The sequence below is a fragment of the Schistocerca piceifrons genome, chromosome X (genome assembly GCF_021461385.2).
Source record: "Schistocerca piceifrons isolate TAMUIC-IGC-003096 chromosome X, iqSchPice1.1, whole genome shotgun sequence".
In the NCBI taxonomy this organism is placed as follows: Eukaryota; Metazoa; Arthropoda; class Insecta; order Orthoptera; family Acrididae; genus Schistocerca; species Schistocerca piceifrons.
The window spans coordinates 587,773,482-587,794,944 of record NC_060149.1 but is presented as its reverse complement, the minus strand read 5'-3'; the positions used below and the strand labels follow the sequence as shown (position 1 = coordinate 587,794,944).

General features: G+C 38.4%; 1 protein-coding gene across 2 annotated transcripts in view; it reads right to left on the bottom strand.

Moving 5' to 3' along the window:
• The window catches only part of LOC124723114 (membrane-associated guanylate kinase, WW and PDZ domain-containing protein 1), a 394,868-nt gene that overhangs the window by 117,168 nt on the left and 256,237 nt on the right, over window positions 1-21,463 (bottom strand). For both annotated transcript variants that reach the window (XM_047248296.1, XM_047248298.1), the window contains exons 2-4: window positions 5,991-6,224; window positions 5,547-5,771; window positions 3,244-3,394 (exon numbers count right to left, since the gene is read on the bottom strand). In XM_047248296.1, coding sequence (XP_047104252.1) covers window positions 3,244-3,394; window positions 5,547-5,771; window positions 5,991-6,224 — 610 coding nt within the window. The remainder of the gene's footprint in view (window positions 1-3,243; window positions 3,395-5,546; window positions 5,772-5,990; window positions 6,225-21,463) is intronic.

Below are 21,463 nucleotides of genomic sequence, written 5' to 3'. Positions count from 1 at the left end.
ATGTGAACCCATATGAAAACATGGCATCTACGTGTCCTTCACAGTTATCATGCAACACCTGATACTGTTCTTCATGCTCCTTATATAGCCTACCAGGCTTGGTAACATCAAACATGAGCAATACCAATGCATTGTGGTGGCTGTTCTATCTGTCACAGAGGATTGCAACTCTAATCTTTTATATATCTGTGTATGCAGTTACACTGACATCTGACCATGTCTTGTGGGTGCTTGCTTTCTCTGGAAGTCAGTGTACAACGTATGATTAAATACATCATCAGGGATACATAGTTTAATATAGCAATCAATTCTATTGTCTGTCAAATCTAGCATATGAAAACTGTTCAAAAACATATGCAGGTAAAGATTTACAGCTGAAGGTTTGAAAAGGAAATATGAAGACTAAGAAAAAGCCACTTTTATTTTGCTAACTGCACATAATAAGATTGCCGTTTATAATACAGTTGTTGAGAAATTAAAATGTGGAGCACATAATTTTGTAGCCATTTAATTGTCAGCTTTTGGATATGGTAAGGAAGTATATTAAAACCAGGTGGTATTAATCAGAACTAAAATCATATTTCTAGATAATGGTTTGAACTTCTTAAGCCTGCCATAAATAAAATTGATATCCAATGTAAATACACATGCTATAATTAATTCTGCAGTATTTTTACTGTCCACAGCAAGTCAATTGTAACCTAAACAATACCTATACAATGTACACAGGGTCTTAAAAAATTATTAAATATACGGAGTCTAATACTTCTGTGTGAGAGAGGTCACTCAGATACGGCTTCCAAAACTGCTGATAACCAGTTTTTCAGTACTCCATGACATGTGATCTATCATCATATTGATATTAATCCTCCTGTTATAAGTTACACGGTTCTGGGATAGCAGGCTTTGAATCAGTGAGCCTCATCATACACTATTATCAACTCATTTATGATTTCCACTGCTGGCATATATGTTCTACACATTTTTGTACCTAAAATATGAAAATGTAATACAAAACAATGAAGCAGTTTACTGATAAAATGTTGTGTGAATAATCTACTACAGTATAGATCTTTAACTAATACAAATGTTCCACCGGAAATTATCAAGGGGATATTTAAGAGGGAATGTACAATTTTCAGATGTACTCCATATGTTAAGTGGACAAATTTTCCTGCTACTACATGGCTGTGTGTGTTGTTCACCATGAAAATAACAGAGTGGCCAGTATAAATCACAAGCACACTGAAGATTCTATACTCCTAAACATGATGTTAAAGGCTCATCTCCCATGAAAGAGAAAACTTTTGCAATCAGTGATATGTCTGCACATTTAAGGTAAACAAGTACTACATTGGGGAGAGGAGAGTCCCTCAGGTAGATACAATATTACTTAGAAACTGAAAGAGAGTATGTATTTAAAAAAATAGAGTGGGCAACATCTGCATAAATAGAAGTTACAAAACTCCAACCGTTCTAATATTCGGAACAATTTTTGAAAGTCTCTTGAACTGTCATAGCTAACCAGAGTCAAATGTTTATCTACAATCAAGAACCTGATTAAGGTGGTGCAATAGCTTTTAAAAAAAGAACTTTATATCAATTCTGGAGAAGCAGGACTGAAATCCTCATCTGAATATTCACACTTAGGTTCACTTAACATGAATGCCAGGCTGGTTTACTGCCCAATTGTTGTCCAAACAATGCCTGTCCTCAGTCTCCAATGATCTCATCAACAATTGGACAGTAAAATCTATTCTTTTTCCCCTTAGTTTCAATAAATACTTGGCAGTCATCAATGTCTTTCTATTCAGGTGTGAGACCTTCCTTTTTTAATGACCTACATTTTTCTGCATTTTTTCACTATTATGCTTACTTTACAAATCACTATTTATTTCTCTGTAATACTATCAATTTTTTACTTCCCACCTCCTTGTACAGTCCACTCTGAATTTACCTGCGAACCCCATAACTGACTAATGGTTACTGTAGCAATTCCACACAGGAGTTTGGCATATAATGCAATGCAGCAGCAACCACATTTCTTAATCATTTAATCAGAAATTTCTTGCAACAGTACGCAATGCACAACTCATGTGCAATGAGGTTCGTTATAGATACTTAAAATGAATAGAGTAATTGATGGAAATCAATATGTAACATCAGAGGTTACACATGCATCTCAAGACATGTATTCCTAATGCAAAACAAATGATTAGAAAAATATATGCATAGATGCAAAATGAAACTAGAATTTACTTCATGGTTTGTACGGACAAGTTATTATGCCTCCATTACAGTACCAAACATTTATTCTAGATTCTAAAAGACATGAATGGAGAGCACTCTGCTCAGTCATTTGAAGACAAAATTTATGTACTGATTACAAATTTAAAACAAACGGGCTGTTTGCTGGTTCCCTTCAAGTTCAAATGAATCTTAATTCAAAAGTAAACTAACCTGACTTAGTCACACACGCATGTTTGCTGTAGCCTCTTAATATGTGTAAAAGCTTACGTGTCCAACAAGGAATAAAACATCCACCCAATCTTTAATCTTCACTGTTCAATAATATTTACAAATCATAAACAATAATTCAAAGTGCAGTTCAACATCAAATTAGCTAAAAGTAAATGAAGCGTCTGTAATTCTCTGTCTCATATGAATGTGCTATATAACACTATTGAATTTGAAATAGCATTATTTGGCTCAAATAATATCTATGAGAAAATGAGCACAATCCACAGCGCCACTATCTAAGATTTCAAATATCAGTAGCCACTGTGGAAAAGCAATTGAATGGTATCTTCAAAAAGTGCCCCAAGGCAATAAATATGTTACATAAAAAAAATCTAAATTATGCATAGCTAAGAACTGCGTACCACTGATAAAATTTAACGCAATTCCCAGCAGTGAACATTAGCTCAGTTTTGGAGTATTACTTCATGAGTTAGCTTCCCAAGTCTTGTAACCTTCAAAATCAGCAATTAACATAAATAAAATTTATGGCATACAAGTCAATAAGAAGAAATAACAACACACAACTGTCAAATTCCATTGGTGAGTAAATGAAAGATTCTGCACAATTATTATTATTACTATTTTCTGTCACTTATTACTCAAAGTACAAATCAAACAACAATCCAAAGTAACAACAAACTGCACATTTGTATCGGTAACACATTCTGTCCCTGTTTCATTAGTATGTGAAATTAAAATGAAACAATACTCAATTAAACTTACTCAATGAAATACACTTCACCCCTGTCAGTGTAGGCCTTCTCCCAGTTAGGTGGCAGAGGACCTAGATCTGCGTGAAGAGATTCAGGGCCTTCACCAGAATGGTAGTAACTTGGAGGGTCAGTTGGCACCTGGTCTCCACTACTGTTGTATCCTGGTAACAATTAAATACAAGTCTGTCAAAAAGTGTTGTGCGTATAAGAAATTAGCTTTTTACTGCCCACAATAGTGTAACAAAAAAATGCTGTTTCTCAAAATTTTCTCGCTCACTTATAAAACTTCACCGTCAATCTGTAAGGTTGCAGTATTTTTTGTTAAATATTTACTTGCTATCAGAATGTGGGGGTTCTTCTTTTGATGACAGAGAAATGAAAGATTTGGAACAATATACCGATGAAAGGAATTGGCAGGAAAAACCACATAGCATCAATAGAGAAACAACATAATAGAATGAGAGGAAAATTCAAAATCTGTCTGTTACCAGGCTTCTTTTTCTATAGTTATTTAACCGAACAGTCATTTTCAAATTCTGTTTTCTTGACAGATGAAATTTTTGTTACCCACCATGCAAAAGATTTGGAATAAAAAGGAGTTATCTATGCCCTCAACTTACAGTTGCTATGACTGTCTACATTCCTTCCCTGGATGTCTTAAATCTACAATAAAAATAATTAAAAATGGAATAAGCAGCATGGTATGAACATGAAACAAAAAACACTTCTCAGTCACATGTACTGAGAAAGTCTACTAATGCACTGTGAACTATTTTGAATATTAAATAATGCTCTTGAATCAAAACAAAATAATTTCAGCAGAGTAATTCAGTATGTTTAAGAGGCTGCAGCTCAGTTCTGTTTCACATATTACTGCTGGAGGTGATTCCTATCAATCAGAGAATTTTATAAATCCACAATAATGAGGTAATCCACAAACAGTTAAACGATGCTGTCATCGATTATTTTTAGGTTTCAACATCGATTTTACTATTCATTATCCATCAATGTGCTTCTAAATCCTCCTTCCTCTTTGCTGGATGTTCTCGATATTTGTAAGTAAATGTTTTTATTTTCGCAATAAATTTGGTAGTGACTTAAAGAAAAAAATAAGCTTTATGATTCCAGAGATTTAAAAAAAATTGGAGATAATCATTTGCTGTTTTGTGTTAATTTATTAATTTCTTTTACCATTGTGTAACTGCAAAAAAATCTTCAGTTCTTTTTACACTACACAAATACATTTTGTTAATGAATAGGAAATGGCATGGCATGTAACTGGTTGTCTGATCATCTTTAGTTAACAAATTACACACACTGTGCATTCATTCAATAACCGTTCTTCACCCAGGCTGATAGTGGATGCCTTTACCATCCATAAATAGTATTCTATAGGTGTCTTACAGATATTTGTGCTAACTTCACAATACTCCTAGCACAGAAATGAAGTTCTTACTGTTCAGCGCACTAGCAATAGTTTGATTTTGTCAAAGTTATGCCCTTGGTAAATATAAGTGGCGATCAAAAAGATTTTGTTTGAATGTTGTACAGTCCAGAATCAGTATGCCGATCAGGCAAAATCACCATGTGCAATAAGGCAAGAATTCCAGCAAGATACCAGGCTGATAATGCCTGTTAGTAAAACATCATATCCTGAAGCGTGAAGAAGTCCGTAATTAACTACTGCAAAACATCTCCTGACAGGAATCATTGTCCCTTCAAGGCCCCTTTTAAGGGACTGAAGGCATGGTCATTACATGGGGAGAGATCAAGACTATAGGGTGGGTGCTCGAGAGTCTCCCACTTGAGTTGGCACAACTTCTACACAATGACATTTGCGATATGGGCAATTGCATTAACATGAAGCAGCAGCACCCCTTGTCGCAGCTGGTTTTCGACAGACATGCTGCACCATACACATTCTTCATTCTGCAACATATCTCTACTGGTACTTGTTCTTTGGCAACCAAGAAAAGAATAACAACATTTTGGTCCCATTTGGAGGCATCCAGTAATATTGATGCTATAGTTCACTTTTCTGCATTGGAAACACACAAATACCACACTGATCCCTTGCCTACATATCAGTGGTTATATACCAGCATCCAAGTCATGCTACGTAGCATATATATTGCAGCACCACCCTCAATTAGAAACTTTTTGGTTGGCCCTTATACTTGGGACGGTACACTTTTTAGGCTCCCCGACCCCCCTGGAGATACGAAGTACTGTCTAAAACATGATATGTTGTGTATTGCATACTTTTGAGTGTGGTCACCTTCACTGTATGTAATAAAATATTATTTAAATTACCATCAAGTACATTTCCAGCAACAGGTTCAGGTTCCATGTTATTCTTGGCAGCCATTGCCTCCACGTTTGAACGATTTCGTTTGCGTTTTCCTTCAGAACTGGGATGTGCGCCTGGAAAAAGTGTCCCAAAAACTCCTACACTGTTGAGGTTCAAGTTGGAGCCACTGCTCTGTGGAGGCGAAACAGGTGCTTCTTTTGATGGTTTTGGAGTCCCATAGTGATTACCTACACATAAAATGTTATAAAAATAACTAATTTTGAAAATAAAATTTTCAGCAAAAGACAAAAGGCATGTGCATACTGCTTATTTTTTCCTTTGGCATCATTTATAGTTAAACTATTGTTATACAAATTAGAAATTGGGATCTCAGTTCATCATTACAATTGATTCTGCAGGAAGCAAATACAATGGTCTTTTACATGTAGAAAATTCTGCATCCTTACCTTCATAAATTCCACTTTCCAGGAGGTTTCCACTTCTCTCTAATTCCATGAACTCCTCAGCACTGAGAAATGTGTAGTCCACACCATTAACCTCTCCATCTCTTGGTACACGTGTTGTAACTGGGACAGTGCGCAAGTATAAGTTATCTCTAATTGTATTTTGGAGGTCATGATCCACTGACCCCTTCTGGAATCTTGTGTTCAAGAACTGTCTGAGGTCCTTAGTTATAGATGCTGAAAACAAGATATTGTAAAATTAAATGCCTTTCATAAAATTCCAAACAAAGTAAACACAATGAAATTAAATGCAAATAAAAACCTTTACATAAAATAAAACATTTACAGCTACTCAACATTTGCAATAGTGTTAAGTTTGTTGACTGAAGTATAGAATAAACACAGATTATGTGTAACAAACACACAGCAATTATAATAAATATTGTGACATCCAAATTTACACTATAAGCAGTAACAGAACATCCTAAGAACCAAAACACCAAGAAATTGAGGTATCACCTACATATCTCAACATGCATCATGACTTAAGTGAGTACAAAAAAGTGCAGTATAGATGAATTAATTAAAGCTAAGAAGCAAAATGACAACTGCTTCTCTGTAGTTCACTTGAAGCAATAGGTATACTTTGCAGACAAAACATTGTAAGTCATTCAAAACACGTGTCAGAAAGTGAACATTACTGATCACATATTATGCTAATAAATTCTAATAGCACTTGCTCCAATTTGGTGAAGTACCATACGTAATGTAGCCATAATATCTCTAAGATTCTCTGTGATCCAATAGTGTAGATGAAACGCATATTTAAAAAAATAATAATAATAATAAAAATAAAAAAAATAAAAAAAAGAATGAAAGAAAATATTAAGGGTTTTCAAGCCATTCCAACACAGAGTTAAAAAGTAATTTTGCTGCAATATGAATGTCACCTTTGTTAATTACTTTGCATTAACTGTAACTTCCTGTTTATACGAGAACCAAAGGCAGTTTAAGAAGCTGAAGTCATTTAGCGCAGTAGTAAGAACTGAAATGGACGTAGTCTGTAATTTAGAAACGGAATGGGGCACCATCAAACCTGTATCTTATGATTGCAAGACAGACATATGGGGTTATGGGTATGCTGGATAGATAATGAGGAAACCCTAGGATAATATGCATATGACAAGCACTTCATAAGGCTTCTTACTTTCATATACTTGCAGCTAATTGGTGTCTTATACAAGTACTTTATAATGGCTATTACTTCCAGATATTTGGAAGTGAAGTAGCGTGAGTTATATGTACCTCTTCAGGTACAGAAAGACAATTTATGGAATGTAGACAACTTTCAAAATGATTTCTCTGTCACTTTTCTCAGATCAACGGTTACTGTTGACAATGATTTTAATGGAGTTATCTCAGTCAGCACAGCAGAGTATAACTGAGATAACTGAGCTGCAATAGTTTCATTAACAGGCCATACTTCCCATCAACAGTTTGGTGGCTGTGCAGTTACTTAAGAATTACAAATCCTAAGGTCCACATTATGATCCCTCATCGGTCTTACATTTTCTATAGGTTTCCTACAATTAATCTCTGACATTGCTTTCTGAATGTGGTAAAAAGCAAACTGTTCTATGGTTGGGTCACCCAATAAACAGTAGGTTCAGTTATAAAAAGTTGGTTGACTTGATCCTCAGGTTCAAAGAAAGAAAGTGCATACAACATTCCACTGGCAACAGGAACATATCTAGTGAAGAACTGCTTTTTAAATCAACTTTTGTGTCGATTACTGCTTATTTTTTTGGAGACAAGATGATTTCTGCTATGGAATTTAATGTGCCTCATTCACAAAAATGACACCTGGGAGTAATAAATTCTACAAGTTCATTAAGAATCTTTTACAGTAAAGTAATACCTGACAGTACATCACAATTTGTCTTTGATCTACATAATGTAGTTGTTGGAGGTCACTCAACATTACTATTACAAACTAAACACAACACAGCTCCCTGAAATTTGCTTCAAAATTTACCAACAATTCCATGGGTAATTGACCTCACTTGATAGCTGTATCTTACATGTAAAGCCATTGTATATGAACTGTTAGTAGTCCATGGCCAAAAGTGGTAATTTTTAATAGAGCTATGACTGACTGCTTTTTTGTTGTTGTTGTTGTTGTTGTTGTTGTTGTTGTTGTGGTCTTCAGTCCTGAGACTGGTTTGATGCAGCTCTCCATGCTACTCTATCCTGTGCAAGCTTCTTCATCTCCCAGTACTTACTGCAACCTACATCCTTCTGAATCTGCTTACTGTATTCATCTCTTGGTCTCCCTCTACGATTTTTACCCTCCACGCTGCCCTCCAACGCTAAATTTGTGATTCCTTGATGCCTCAAAACATGTACTACCAACCGATCCCTTCTTCTAGTCAAGTTGTGCCACAAACTTCTCTTCTCCCCAATCCTATTCAATACCTCCTCATTAGTTACATGATCTACCCACCTTATCTTCAGCATTCTTCTGTAGCACCACATTTCGAAAGCTTCTATCCTCTTCTTGTCCAAACTAGTTATCGTCCATGTTTCACTTCCATACATGGCTACACTCCGTACAAATACTTTCAGAAACGACTTCTTGACACTTAAATCTATACTTGATGTTAACAAATTTCTCTTCTTCAGAAACGATTTCCTTGCCATTGCCAGTCTACATTTTATATCCTCTCTACTTTGACCATCATCAGTTATTTTACTCCCTAAATAGCAAAACTCCTTTACTACTTTAAGTGTCTCATTTCCTAATCTAATTCCCTCAGCATCACCCGATTTAATTTGACTACATTCCATTATCCGCATTTTGCTTTTGTCTATATTCATCTTATATCCTCCTTTGAAGACACTGTCCATTCCGTTCAACAGCTCTTCCAAGTCCTTTGCTGTCTCTGACAGAATTACAATGTCATCGGCGAACCTCAAAGTTTTTACTTCTTCTCCATGAATTTTAATACCTACTCCGAATTTTTCTTTTGTTTCCTTTACTGCTTGCTCAATATACAGATTGAATAACATCGGGGAGAGGCTACAACCCTGTCTCACTCCTTTCCCAACCACTGCTTCCCTTTCATGCCCCGCGACTCTTATAACTGCCATCTGGTTTCTGTACAAATTGTAAATAGCCTTTCGCTCCCTGTATTTTACCCCTGCCACCTTCAGAATTTGAAAGAGAGTATTCCAGTTAACATTGTGAAAAGCTTTCTCTAAGTCTACAAATGCTAGAAACTTAGGTTTGCCTTTTTTTAATCTTTCTTCTAAGATAAGTCGTAAGGTTAGTATTGCCTCACGTGTTCCAACATTTCTACGGAATCCAAACTGATCTTCCCCGAGGTCCGCTTCTACCAGTTTTTCCATTCGCCTGTAAAGAATTCGCGTTAGTATTTTGCAGCTGTGACTTAATAAACTGATAGTTCGGTAATTTTCACATCTGTCAACACCTGCTTTCTTTGGGATTGGAATTATTATATTCTTCTTGAAGTCTGAGGGTATTTCGCCTGTCTCATACATCTTGCTCACCAGATGGTAGAGTTTTGTCATGACTGGCTCTCCCAAGGCCATCAGTAGTTCTAATGGAATGTTGTCTACTCCCAGGGCCTTGTTTCGACTCAGGTCTTTCAGTGCTCTGTCAAACTCTTCACGCAGTATCTTATCTCGCATTTCGTCTTCATCTACATCCTCTTCCATTTCCATAATATTGTCCTCAAGTACATTGGCCTTGTATAAACCCTCTATATACTCCTTCCACTTTTCTGCCTTCCCTTCTTTGCTTAGAACTGGGTTGCCATCTGAGCTCTTGATATTCATACAAGTGGTTATCTTCTCTCCAAAGGTCTCTTTAATTTTCCTGTAGGCAGTATCTATCTTACCCCTAGTGAGACAAGCCTCTACATCCTTACATTTGTCCTCTAACCATCCCTGCTTAGCCATTTTGCACTTCCTGTCGATCTCATTGTTGAGACGTTTGTATTCCTTTTTGCCTGCTTCATTTACTGCATTTTTATATTTTCTCCTTTCATAAATCAAATTCAATATTTCTTCTGTTACCCAAGGATTTCTATTAGCCCTCGTCTTTTTACCTACTTGATCGTCTGCTGCCTTCACTACTTGATCCCTCAGAGCTACCCATTCTTCTTCTACTGTATTTCTTTCCCCCATTCCTGTCAATTGTTCCCTTATGCTCTCCCTGAAACTCTGTACAACCTCTGGTTCTTTCAGTTTATCCAGGTCCCATCTCCTTAAATTCCCACCTTTTTGCAGTTTCTTCAGTTTCAATCTGCAGTTCATAACCAATAGATTGTGGTCAGAATCCACATCTGCCCCTGGAAATGTCTTAAAATTTAAAACCTGGTTCCTAAATCTCTGTCTTACCATTATATAATCTATCTGATACCTTTTAGTATCTCCAGGATTCTTCCAGGTATATAACCTTCTTTTATGATTCTTGAACCAAGTGTTAGTTATGATTAAGTTATGCTCTGTGCAAAATTCTACAAGGCGGCTTCCTCTTTCATTTCTTCCCGCCAATCCATATTCACCTACTATGTTTCCTTCTCTCCCTTTTCCTACTGACGAATTCCAGTCACCAGTGACTATTAAATTTTCGTCTCCCTTCACTACCTGAATAATTTCTTTTATCTCGTCATACATTTCATCTATTTCTTCATCATCTGCAGAGCTATTTGGCATATAAACTTGTACTACTGTAGTAGGCATGGGCTTTGTGTCTATCTTGGCCACAATAATGCATTCACTATGCTGTTTGTAGTAGCTAATCCACACTCCTATTTTTTTATTCATTAAACCTACTCCTGCATTACCCGTATTTGATTTTGTATTTATAACCCTGTAGTCACCTGACCAGAAGTCTTGTTCCTCCTGCCACCGAACTTCACTAATTCCCACTATATCTAACTTTAACCTATCCATTTCCCTTTTTAAATTTTCTAACCTACCTGCCCGATTAAGGGATCTGACACTCCACGCTCCGATCCGTAGAACGCCAGTTTTCTTTCTCCTGATAACGACGTCCTCTTGAGTAGTCCCCGCCCGGAGATCCGAATGGGGGACTATTTTACCTCCGGAATATTTTACCCAAGCGGACGCCATCATCATTTAATCATACAGTAAAGCTGCATGTCCTCGGGAAAAAATACGGCTGTAGTTTCCCCTTGCTTTCAGCCGTTCGCAGTACCAGCACAGCAAGGCCGTTTTGGTTAATGTTACAAGGCCAGATCAGTCAATCATCCAGACTGCTGCCCCTGCAACTACTGAAAAGGCTGCTGCCCCTCTCCAGGAACCACATGTTTGTCTGGCCTCTCAACAGATACCCCTCCGTTGTGGTTGCACCTACGGTACGGCCATCTGTATCGCTGAGGCACGCAAGCCTCCCCACCAACGGCAAGGTCCATGGTTCATGGGGGGCTGACTGCTTTATAGTACTGTTTAATCACAGGCACAAACACATTAGTTGTTTTAAGTCTTCCAACTACTGCTAATAAGAACTTCTTCAGAGACATGAAATTAAAGAAACTTATGGCTCAATGCTGGATGTGAAGGCTCAGTCCCATAGAACAGAACCTGGCAAAGGGAGATAACTTTGTATCTTTTCAATTTTGAATAACAGGCATAAACTTCTAAATAATTAATATCAATTTTGTTCCACAATGGTCTCTTCTTATATGAATAAGAAATTTTATAGAAACAGTGGAAAAGGCTATGAAGAAGAGCAGAATATCCACAAAGAAACCAGCATCCAGTAGTAATAAGGAAAGTGGTGAAATGAAAAAAATTCTCTTGATAGCTCTTCATTGTTAGGTAACAGAAACAAGTATTAACAGAAAAGTGCTGCTTTAAGAGGAAGCTGGAGAAATACACACATTCTTTTTAACTGATTATTGTGCGAAATCTTCTATTTTACAGTCATCCAGACTTAAATAGTGTCTGCTTCTTATGTTGATGACACACACACATCATTAAGGATGTGCAGGTGAGGAAAGAGAAGCAAGTGACCAACATAACATGTACCACTGATTAACAAAATCATGCAGTTTCCCAATAATAATTTTCCCCTCAAACTTTGAAAATTAATTGATGAAAAATACAAAGAAAGTGACATACATAATACTGTCATTATTTTGTCATTGTGAAGATGAAATACAACCTGCATGTATGTGTACATTAGCTCAATTTATGGTAAAACACTCAGGTCACAATCCCATATTGCTAAGTACCTAAAAAACTTTAAAACATGGAATTAATGAAAACTGGCATAAATATTTTAGAAACTCTAAAATTACATGACAAAACCCACTGACTGTCCACAAAAAGTGTGTTTTATTTAAATACACACATTAGAAGCACAGCTAGGGGCTCGCTAACTGTACAGGTAACTTTACAGCCACATTAATGCCTTGGAGGTTCTGTCTGTGGATAGCTATGGTGAAATTAAACGGAGAAATGTGTAAAAATAATCTTGGAGGAGTGGGAATATTTTAAAGTCATATAAAGGGTAAATATGAATAAAACTGACACACTTCAGGGACGGATTCCTGACTGGAAATGGAGGAAAAAGGTCCAATGAACATATGTCCGAAAGTGCATTGTTGCCATGGTTGATGGCACTGATGAATGGAAGTTTCTCTGACGACATGCCATGTGTTCCTTGAGTGTTGTATGCTGTGCGATTGTTGCAGCACACTGTTAGCAGCAGAATGGTCTTGTATTGGTGTTGGGAACAAGTTAAGATGGTATTTGTGTACGACTAAGCAGACGGAAACAGTCGAGCGGCAGCACGGCGATACCAAAACAACTACCCTCACAGACACCAACTGCTCTCACACAACATTCCACGTCCATTTTGGGCGTTTGTGTGATCGTGGGTCCTTCCAGACAGATGAATGTTCAGGGAGGCAGCAGACTGCATGTACACCAGTTTCGGAGGACTGGGTTCTGCCTCTTACCATTTTCATCAGCTTGGCTGTACACAAACACAATCTCAGCTTGTTCCCAACACGAATATCAGCTATTCTGCTGGTTACATTACTTTGCATCAATCACACAGCCCGCAACATACAGTTAACACACGGCACACGGTCAGAGGACTTTTGTTCGTCAGCACCATCTACCGTGGCAACGGTACATTTCTGGACACATGTTCATAGGACCTTTTTTCCTCCATTTCGAGTCAGGAGTCTGTCCCTGCAGTTTTTCTGTTTTATTAATGTTCACCCTATATACCTGTGACGTTATTTTGTATATGACATCACATTACATCATGTTACTCACTTTTACTCACTGTAAATATACTATGTGCTTTATATACACATGTTGCAAAGATAAACTAAAATTTCGAATAACTTTAGGTTTTCACAATTTTTAAGAATTTTTCAATCAATGATTTGCTGCTTGGTTCGTGTTCTCAGGCAAAGTGTTACAGGAAAAGGCGAGGTTGCACCCTATATCCCACGGTTTGGCAAGCTTCGACGTGCTTCGTGGCATGAAGCGACTCAAAAGTAGCTACAGAAAAAGAGTTTCAGTCAATATACTTCAGTTTTTCTGAATTACTCTTACGCAACTGAACTAGATACAGCCATCTAGTACCGTGTACTGATAGCAGTGACAATGCATCCTGTCTCTGATTCCAAGAAATAACAAAGCCGTTGGGGAGGCATCTTGTTCCACAAAAGCTCTATCATAACTGACAACTCAGAGACACTCGTCGAAGATAGTGCACCAGGTGTGGTTAACAGACTTCAGGTGCCTGTGCAGTGCCCCTCAGACCAGCGTGACACTATTTAGGAGCCATGCGGTGCTCCGATGCCCGGCTAAATGAGTGCTGTAGGTGAAAAAATGAATGCACAAGTTTGGGCAGCTTCGTTCCGAAATCGTGCGCCGAGGAAAGACGATGGCAGATGTATCGTCCGGTATAAAATCCACCATTGGACAGTACATACCTCCACCGGCCGGCTGGAAGGGCGGAATGCATCACCTACTGTGGCTTCCGGCGTATTCGTAAACTGCCACCGGCGTTTACCGTGACTCACCAGCCCGGACTAACTTCTGTGGCCAGTGGCGTCCGCTAAGCAGAGCTACATGGTAACACTCTGCCGGCAGTGGTATCACACAAATCGAGTCACTAACCCTCGACACGGTGGCGCAATGCCTGCACATCGCAATGAAGACGTGTCCTTATTTACATCTATTTTAACATTTTACAAATGGCTCTGCTCCTTTCATAGATACACTTGGGCTTTCTCGAAGGCACCGATGGATGTTTCTGTTGTCATAGTCTCGCTATCCTAGTAGTCATTCTAGGAATCGAATTAAAGTAGCAACTCATTAGATCTTCATTCATTCGCGTATGGAGCCGAATAGTATGTTCTGACAACTGCGTCCCGCGAACCGAAGTTCGGTGTTTCCTTACCCGCACCGCGTAGGTCTTCGTTGTCTTATCAAAGAGAAGCGATATTAGTCCAAACGTGGCCGTGAACGACGCCGCAAGCATTCTTGGCGGAACAACCATTCGACAACCTGATTATTCGTTATGAATTTCACTGTCGTAGGAACATAATCAACATATTTATGGAACAAATGGTATCATTACATTCATCTTCATTTGTATTTCACGGAGTGTCCTTTTCTTTTATTGTTAATTTCTTTAATTTTTGAAATCATCATTCATCTTCTGATTTGGTTCAAATGGCTCTGAGCACTATGGGACTTAACTTCTGAGGTCATCAGTCCCCTAGAACTTAGAACTACTTAAACCTAACCAACCTAAGGACATCACACACATCCATGCCCGAGGCAGGATTCGAACCTGCGACCGTAGCAGTCACGCGGTTCCGGACTGAGCGCCTAGAACCGCGAGACCACCGCGGCCGGCCTTCTGATTTGATTTAGTTTTCTCATTACTTACGGTATTTACTTATACCTCTACATATACTCAACAAGACACTGTACAGTGCATGGTACCGATATAGCGACATACTGTCCTAGTCCACCCGGATACTAGTCGAGGAAAACAACAGTCTTTATCCCGCCGTGCGGTTTTCCGCAAACAGTGTCAAAAGAATTTATTCTTAAGAAACTAATAATTCAGCCCACACAACGTAAAACATATTTGAGTCAAGAAGTTTGTCTCCTTGCTAGTTAATCGCCAAGACCACGCACGTACTTACACGTCGAACCATCGCATGCGCTGCGGCTTATGACATGAATAAAATACATAAATTGGTAAGAAAACAACATGATTTTTATTTAACTTTCTTCCTCGTGCACACACTCACAGTTAACACGGACAATTCTCTGTCAGATTTCTCCTCTTGTAGCCAATCTTTGAACAATACACCAAACATTTTATTATACCAACATCCCCCTCCTCAAATGCAATTTTTGTTTTCAATAACTCTGTGGCATTGGTTTTACGTTCTTGGTGAATCATACAAAATTTAAATGTTTTTACACTTAAGTTTGCAGAGCATCAACTAAACTATTACATGAAAACGGTTATCACTTAATACATTTCTGAAACAGAATTCACCGAAACAGCATTTCTAAATTTCTCAAACTTTGACCTATGCAGAGCTTTGGTAAGTATGTCTGCCAATTGTTCTTCTGTACTATAATAGTTTATCTTAAACAAACCTATCGCTGACAGATTGGAATTTCAGATAAATGTGCTTATTTCGTTTAACTAACTGTTCTGACTTGGTCATTTGAATACCACTTTTAAGTCTTGGGCATAATCGGCATCACAATACACATTTAAACGAATAGTGTCATCGTCTTCATTTTCTTACAGAAAAAACTATAGTTATTGGAACCTTGAAGATACCGGTAAGTTGTTTCGACATTTTGATGGTCCCTTTTCTTTGGATTTTCTGCGAAGCGGCTCTAACAAATGACTGCGAATCAAAGATCTGGTATGGTTTCACATAACAAATAAAGGAGACTTCTTGCGGCTACACGATAAGGAAATCAGATATATTCATTCTCTTCGCTTCCTTCACTTGCCTTCCCCACTGAAACTAAAGGAGGCCTTACATTGCATCATTCATATTGACTTTTGCCAGTACTTTTTTTTTTTTTGCATAGTGTTCTTGATGTAGAAATATTCTCTTCTCTGTCCTCAATATCTGTATCCTTAGGTATATACCTAGATTTTCCACCGCAAATATTTCAAAATTCTTCCGACATTTCTTCAGCACGTTTTCAATTTTCTCTAAGTCTTTCCCTAGAATAATTCCTTCATCAAAGTGCATTGTCATACACATTTCTTCAGTTTCATTTTTAATTATGCACTACCCTGACTTCAACAGAATTAGCAGTCCTGTTTTTACGAAATCTGTCATACTTTTATTCCATTTGGATGTGGCTTGTCTAAGGCCATACACAGCTTCCTTCAAATCACAAAGTTTTCCGCCCTCTTGTTTCCTTCAGGTATCTTTATGAAAATCTTTTCATCAAGTTTTTCATAGAGATAGGCTGTTTTTACATCAAACTCTCTCGCATGGAAAATTTTCTCGGTTGCCAATGCAAACGACAATCTTAGTCAACAGACATCTATTACTGGGCTGAATGATTCTTGAAATCTAGGCTATATCCTTTCCTCGTTGAAAACCTTTGACAACCAGCCTGCCTTATGTCGACCATCCTCGTTGACTTTAAATATCCGTGCGCTTGTCGATATCTCTTCCTCTTTTGTCTCATTTTCTTTCACCAACTTCCATGTGTCATTCCGTTCAAGTGATTTCTGTGTCCTTCGTGCACTTTATTGTGTATCTGGACCATTAACTCGTCCTTCATATTATGAAAGTATTACGGTTTCGTTATTTCCATATCTCAAGGACTCTTTAGATTGCCTCTATCCCTAAAATTGTAGTTTCTTTTCTTTCCATTACAACCTCTTCCTTCTTTATTTCCTTGACCTTGAATTTTATCTATTTGATTGTTAGCGTCATTTGTTTCTTCATTAAAAACACGATTTTTCTTCGCCGTTTCTTTTTTCATTCTCTGTTCAAATTCAGCATGTCTTGACACAACAATATTTCTTATTGCTGTATCAGGGTCTGTAGCCAGTTCAAGCAAAGGAAAATGTATGAATTACTTTTTTATCTACGAGGGCAGATCAACAAAGACAAATTGATTTTTCCTTAAGCTTCCGTGGTAATTTCCTACCTGTACCATGAATGTTTGAAAAGTGCTGGTTTTTATATATAATGTCCATATGCGACAGCACTCTCAAATCGGTAGGTTGGTAGTAATGATCTATTTTATAGATGCTGTTCGCATTTCGCATACCAAACAATGGAAGTGTCGCGAGAGGAATACTACGGTGCAATAATAATCTGAGATCGTTTAAACCACACAGCCAATGTCACTTATAAAAAGCTACACAAAGTTTACGGTGAAGATGCACTACCTCGCGCAACTTGTTGAGGTGGTCTAAAGACTTCAAAGAAGGCCGGCTTGTCTGTGTTACGCAAAATGGGCCTGGTGTTTTCGACTTCGGCTGTAACTGAAATCTACATCAACACAGCTGCTCTGATTGTCTGTGAGGATCGGCGGACAACATTACGTCACCTCACTGAAGTGTTGAGAATTTCATACGGCACTGTCTTTACAATTATGCATGATCATCTCCACGTGAGCCGTGTTTGCACATATTGGGTGCCACGACTGTTGACTACCGAACAAAAGGCTGTGCGAATGGAGACAAGCCATGAGGTGCCGCGTTTCTTTGTTGATGGAGTGAATGCGTTTCTGGAATCGATTATCACCGGTTATGAGTCATGGCTGCATCATTGTGATCCTGAAGGAAAACGAGCCAGCACAGTGTGGAAAACACCAGGTTCTCCAACACGAGAAAAGGCGAACGTTGTTCCCTCTGCTGGGAAAGTCATGGTGATCACATTTTTTGACTATCAGGGAATGATTTACCAGCATGAAGTTCCCCCTCACATTACTGTTGTAGCAGCATACTACACCTCAATATTGGCTCAACTCAGAAAGCACATTGCAAGGAAACGACCAGAACTTTTTCGGACTGGGTGGAGACTACATTACGACAATGGGCGACCTCACGTCGCAAATCAAGTCGTCCAGTTTCTGGCTCAATGTAACATTACCTGTGTACCGCCCCGATCTTGCACCATGTGTTTTTTTTATTTTTTATTCCCATCACTAAAGGCAAAGCTTTGGGACATTCGACTTGAGAACTCCAAAGCACTGCTCAAGAGAAGTGAGGTGATTCTCAAGGACCTGACATAGAACGGCCTACACCCTGTGTTCGAGGACTGTCAGAGACGCTATGAAAAGTGCATTCAGGTAGGAGGGGACTCCTTTGAAAATGCCATGTTAACACTGAAATGGACTAATAAACATCAGTGAAAAAAAATAAAAAAAAGACTGAGGTCTTTGTTGATCATTCCTTGTAGTTTCTTTGTTTGGCCTTGATTTTTGATGATCCAAAAGTTTGAAGTCTTGGCACAACTTGTGTTCTCCCTAGCCACTTTTATTCAGTTTAACTATGTGATTAATCTGACTTTTACTTTCCAGTACACATTTTCTTACCAAGCTTGCAGCCTCTGACTTACATCGTAACCTATATAGGTTACACAGAGCGGAGCGAAATCATTTAACAATCACGTGGTATCAGTACCTACTACATTTTGGGAAAGCTAGCGCTCTCGCTCTCTCTCTCTCTCTCTCTCTCTCTCTCTCTCTCTCTCCACACACACACACACACACACAGAGTTCAGTATGAATTAATTCAAGTGCTCCTGTTGCCCACAGTGGAAAATGGTTTCCTTGTTACCTTAGCTTTCACATAAACTTCACATACACCCCCTTTTTTTTACTCCATACAATCCATTTTTTATTTTTGGTCATTCTAAAATGAGGATTTTATCTCTATAAATTTGAACAACATGTTTACTGCACACAACTGTGTAACCTCTCTCAGTGATAGCATTTAGATTGCTACTCTGTTCAGGAAGACATCCAACGTCCTTGAGAGTACAGTTTTCACCCACAGAGTTTCCTGTTGCTATTAATTTCACTATCCATATTGGCAGGCAACTTTTATAACAGTACCATAGTCTTTCCAAGTTTGTTAACTTTTCCACTTCATTATACATGTCCTGTACATGCAAAATCAATAGGCATGGCAATTTTTTTCTTTCTTGTTATCTTCTTCTGAAATAATTTTTTGGTTCCGTTCATATGCGACAAACGCAGTGTCTTCTTTGCTGTCTCCTTTCTTTTTTCCTTCAGTGATAGCGTCCCACGTGGCTTAAGCCCACGAAATTCTGAATTTTATTGAGATGTTTTTAAGTATTTTCTTCTTTTCAACGTTTCATACGTGCTAGGATATTTCTCAGTTTATTTCGCGATAATTTTACATTTCTCAGTTTATTTCGCAATAATTTTACGTTGTTCACATGCACTTCGTTTGTTTATTTTTTTCTCTGGGCCCATAATCCGTTGGGTTTTATTCGGTTGCATAGTTATTTTATTTATCGCACAGTTTTTTAAAATCACAATCTTAAATAAAATACAAACAGTAGCACATGCAATTTGCGGCAAAATATTTAATTTTTAAACATAATCAATTGCGCCGTTCGTTTCCATCGGGAAATGAAGAAAGTTCCACGATATGCCCAACTAGAACATTCTGTAACAGTGTGACGAACAGCTTCCCTGGCTGCTCGACAATCACATTTTGGAGATGGAACCCAACCCCACATGTAAAGATTGCCGTGATTGGTACGACTTCTGTTAATCGTTGTCCAGCTTCTGCGCGATTTGTCGAGGGCAGGAGGTTTCTTTCTTATGCAAAGCATGTTCTGACAACGCGGAGGACAAGACTCTGTCCAGTCCCGTCCCCAGGAGTCGATTAATTTGAACTGAGACTTATGCTGTTCAATGGCTGTTTTCATGGGTGGTTTTCTTGATCTAAGCCAGTTTCTTTTTAGGATAACAGCGTCTTGGAGGATAGGGAGTTGCAAGTTACCTTGTAGGCGTTCAAACTCACGGAAAAGAGCTGCTTTTCGTCGAAGACAGATGATGGAATGTGGCTCAATATGGGCAGCCATTCAATGGGGGCTGATCTTTGTGTACCAAGTTTTAATTCCTATTGTGTCGTTCAACAGTGCGTCGAGCATTTTTGTGTCAACGCGCTGCTGAACTATACAGGAGAGCCATATTCCGCAATAGACTAGTCCAAGTGCTGAAGTGCACAGTTTCAATATCGGAGGCCCAGGTACTTCCGCAAAGCTTATTTAGCATGTTATTCCTAGTTCGTATCCTCGTTGCGGTGTTTTCCACACGATTCTTGCAGGACAGTGTCAGATTCAATGTAATCCCCAGATATTTTGAGTGGTGATTGTGGTGACGTAGCTTGTCACCAAAGTAGACCTGGAGCTGCCTATTCGCCGCCCTATTGCTCAAATAGAAGCAGGCTGTCTCTGTCTTGGCGGGGTTTAGTTTCAGTCTCCATTTCTGAATGGATGTGAAACCTTTCTAAGACTAGTAATATCTTTATCTAAACATTATATGACTGTAATAAAGCAAACACTGATTAGAGGACAACAGGATTTTTATTTTCGTCCTCGCACGCACTCTCATAGTCACCAGAGGCAACTATCAGTAGGCTTTTTTCACTTGTTGTGAACCTATGAATCATTCACCAAAAATTATATTTTACCATCTGTTCCAAAATCAATCACAGCAGCTCTCTCTAATTCAGTTGCTAATGAGCGTACAATTGGGAGTTGCGTCGTCGTGTATTGTTACTGTGCACACGTAAACAACGTGTACCTGCCGACCACTTTCGATTCTCTGTGGAAACCACGTACTTTTTTCTGCTGGTGATCTTCTGCGGGGAAATGTTCAATCAATGATCAATGAAAGTTCATAAAACCATAAGGTTACTAAAACTGGCTTGTGGGGATAAGCAAATAAAGGAATTCTGTTCAAAAAGTTCCGTAAAAGGATGATAAACTTCGAAACAAAAACACAAATAATGTAATCTGCACCTAAAATAGCACACAAGTTGAAGAAATTCGTTGGCTCGCACGACGATCACCAGACCATCGCCCCGATCACAGTCGACAAGAACTCTATAGTGCTATGCTAGGCACGATCCTATTGTAGGTGGTACACCCATGCCTTCTTCCGACCATAACTTAACGAAAGAGTCATTGGGGGAAACAGTTTAACACGGACTCCGAACCACGGTCCAGCTTGAATTTTTAACATTTACAAATCACTGCCAGAGATGAAAGGAGAGCTAAGTGACAGGAAAAAAAATCCTAGAAGCAGCCGGGAATCGAACTCCAAATTTCGGTTTTTGTAACAACTGAGCCTCCATAAAATCCAATAAATACTGCCTCGTGATCTGTGACTGTTACGCGGGTTAC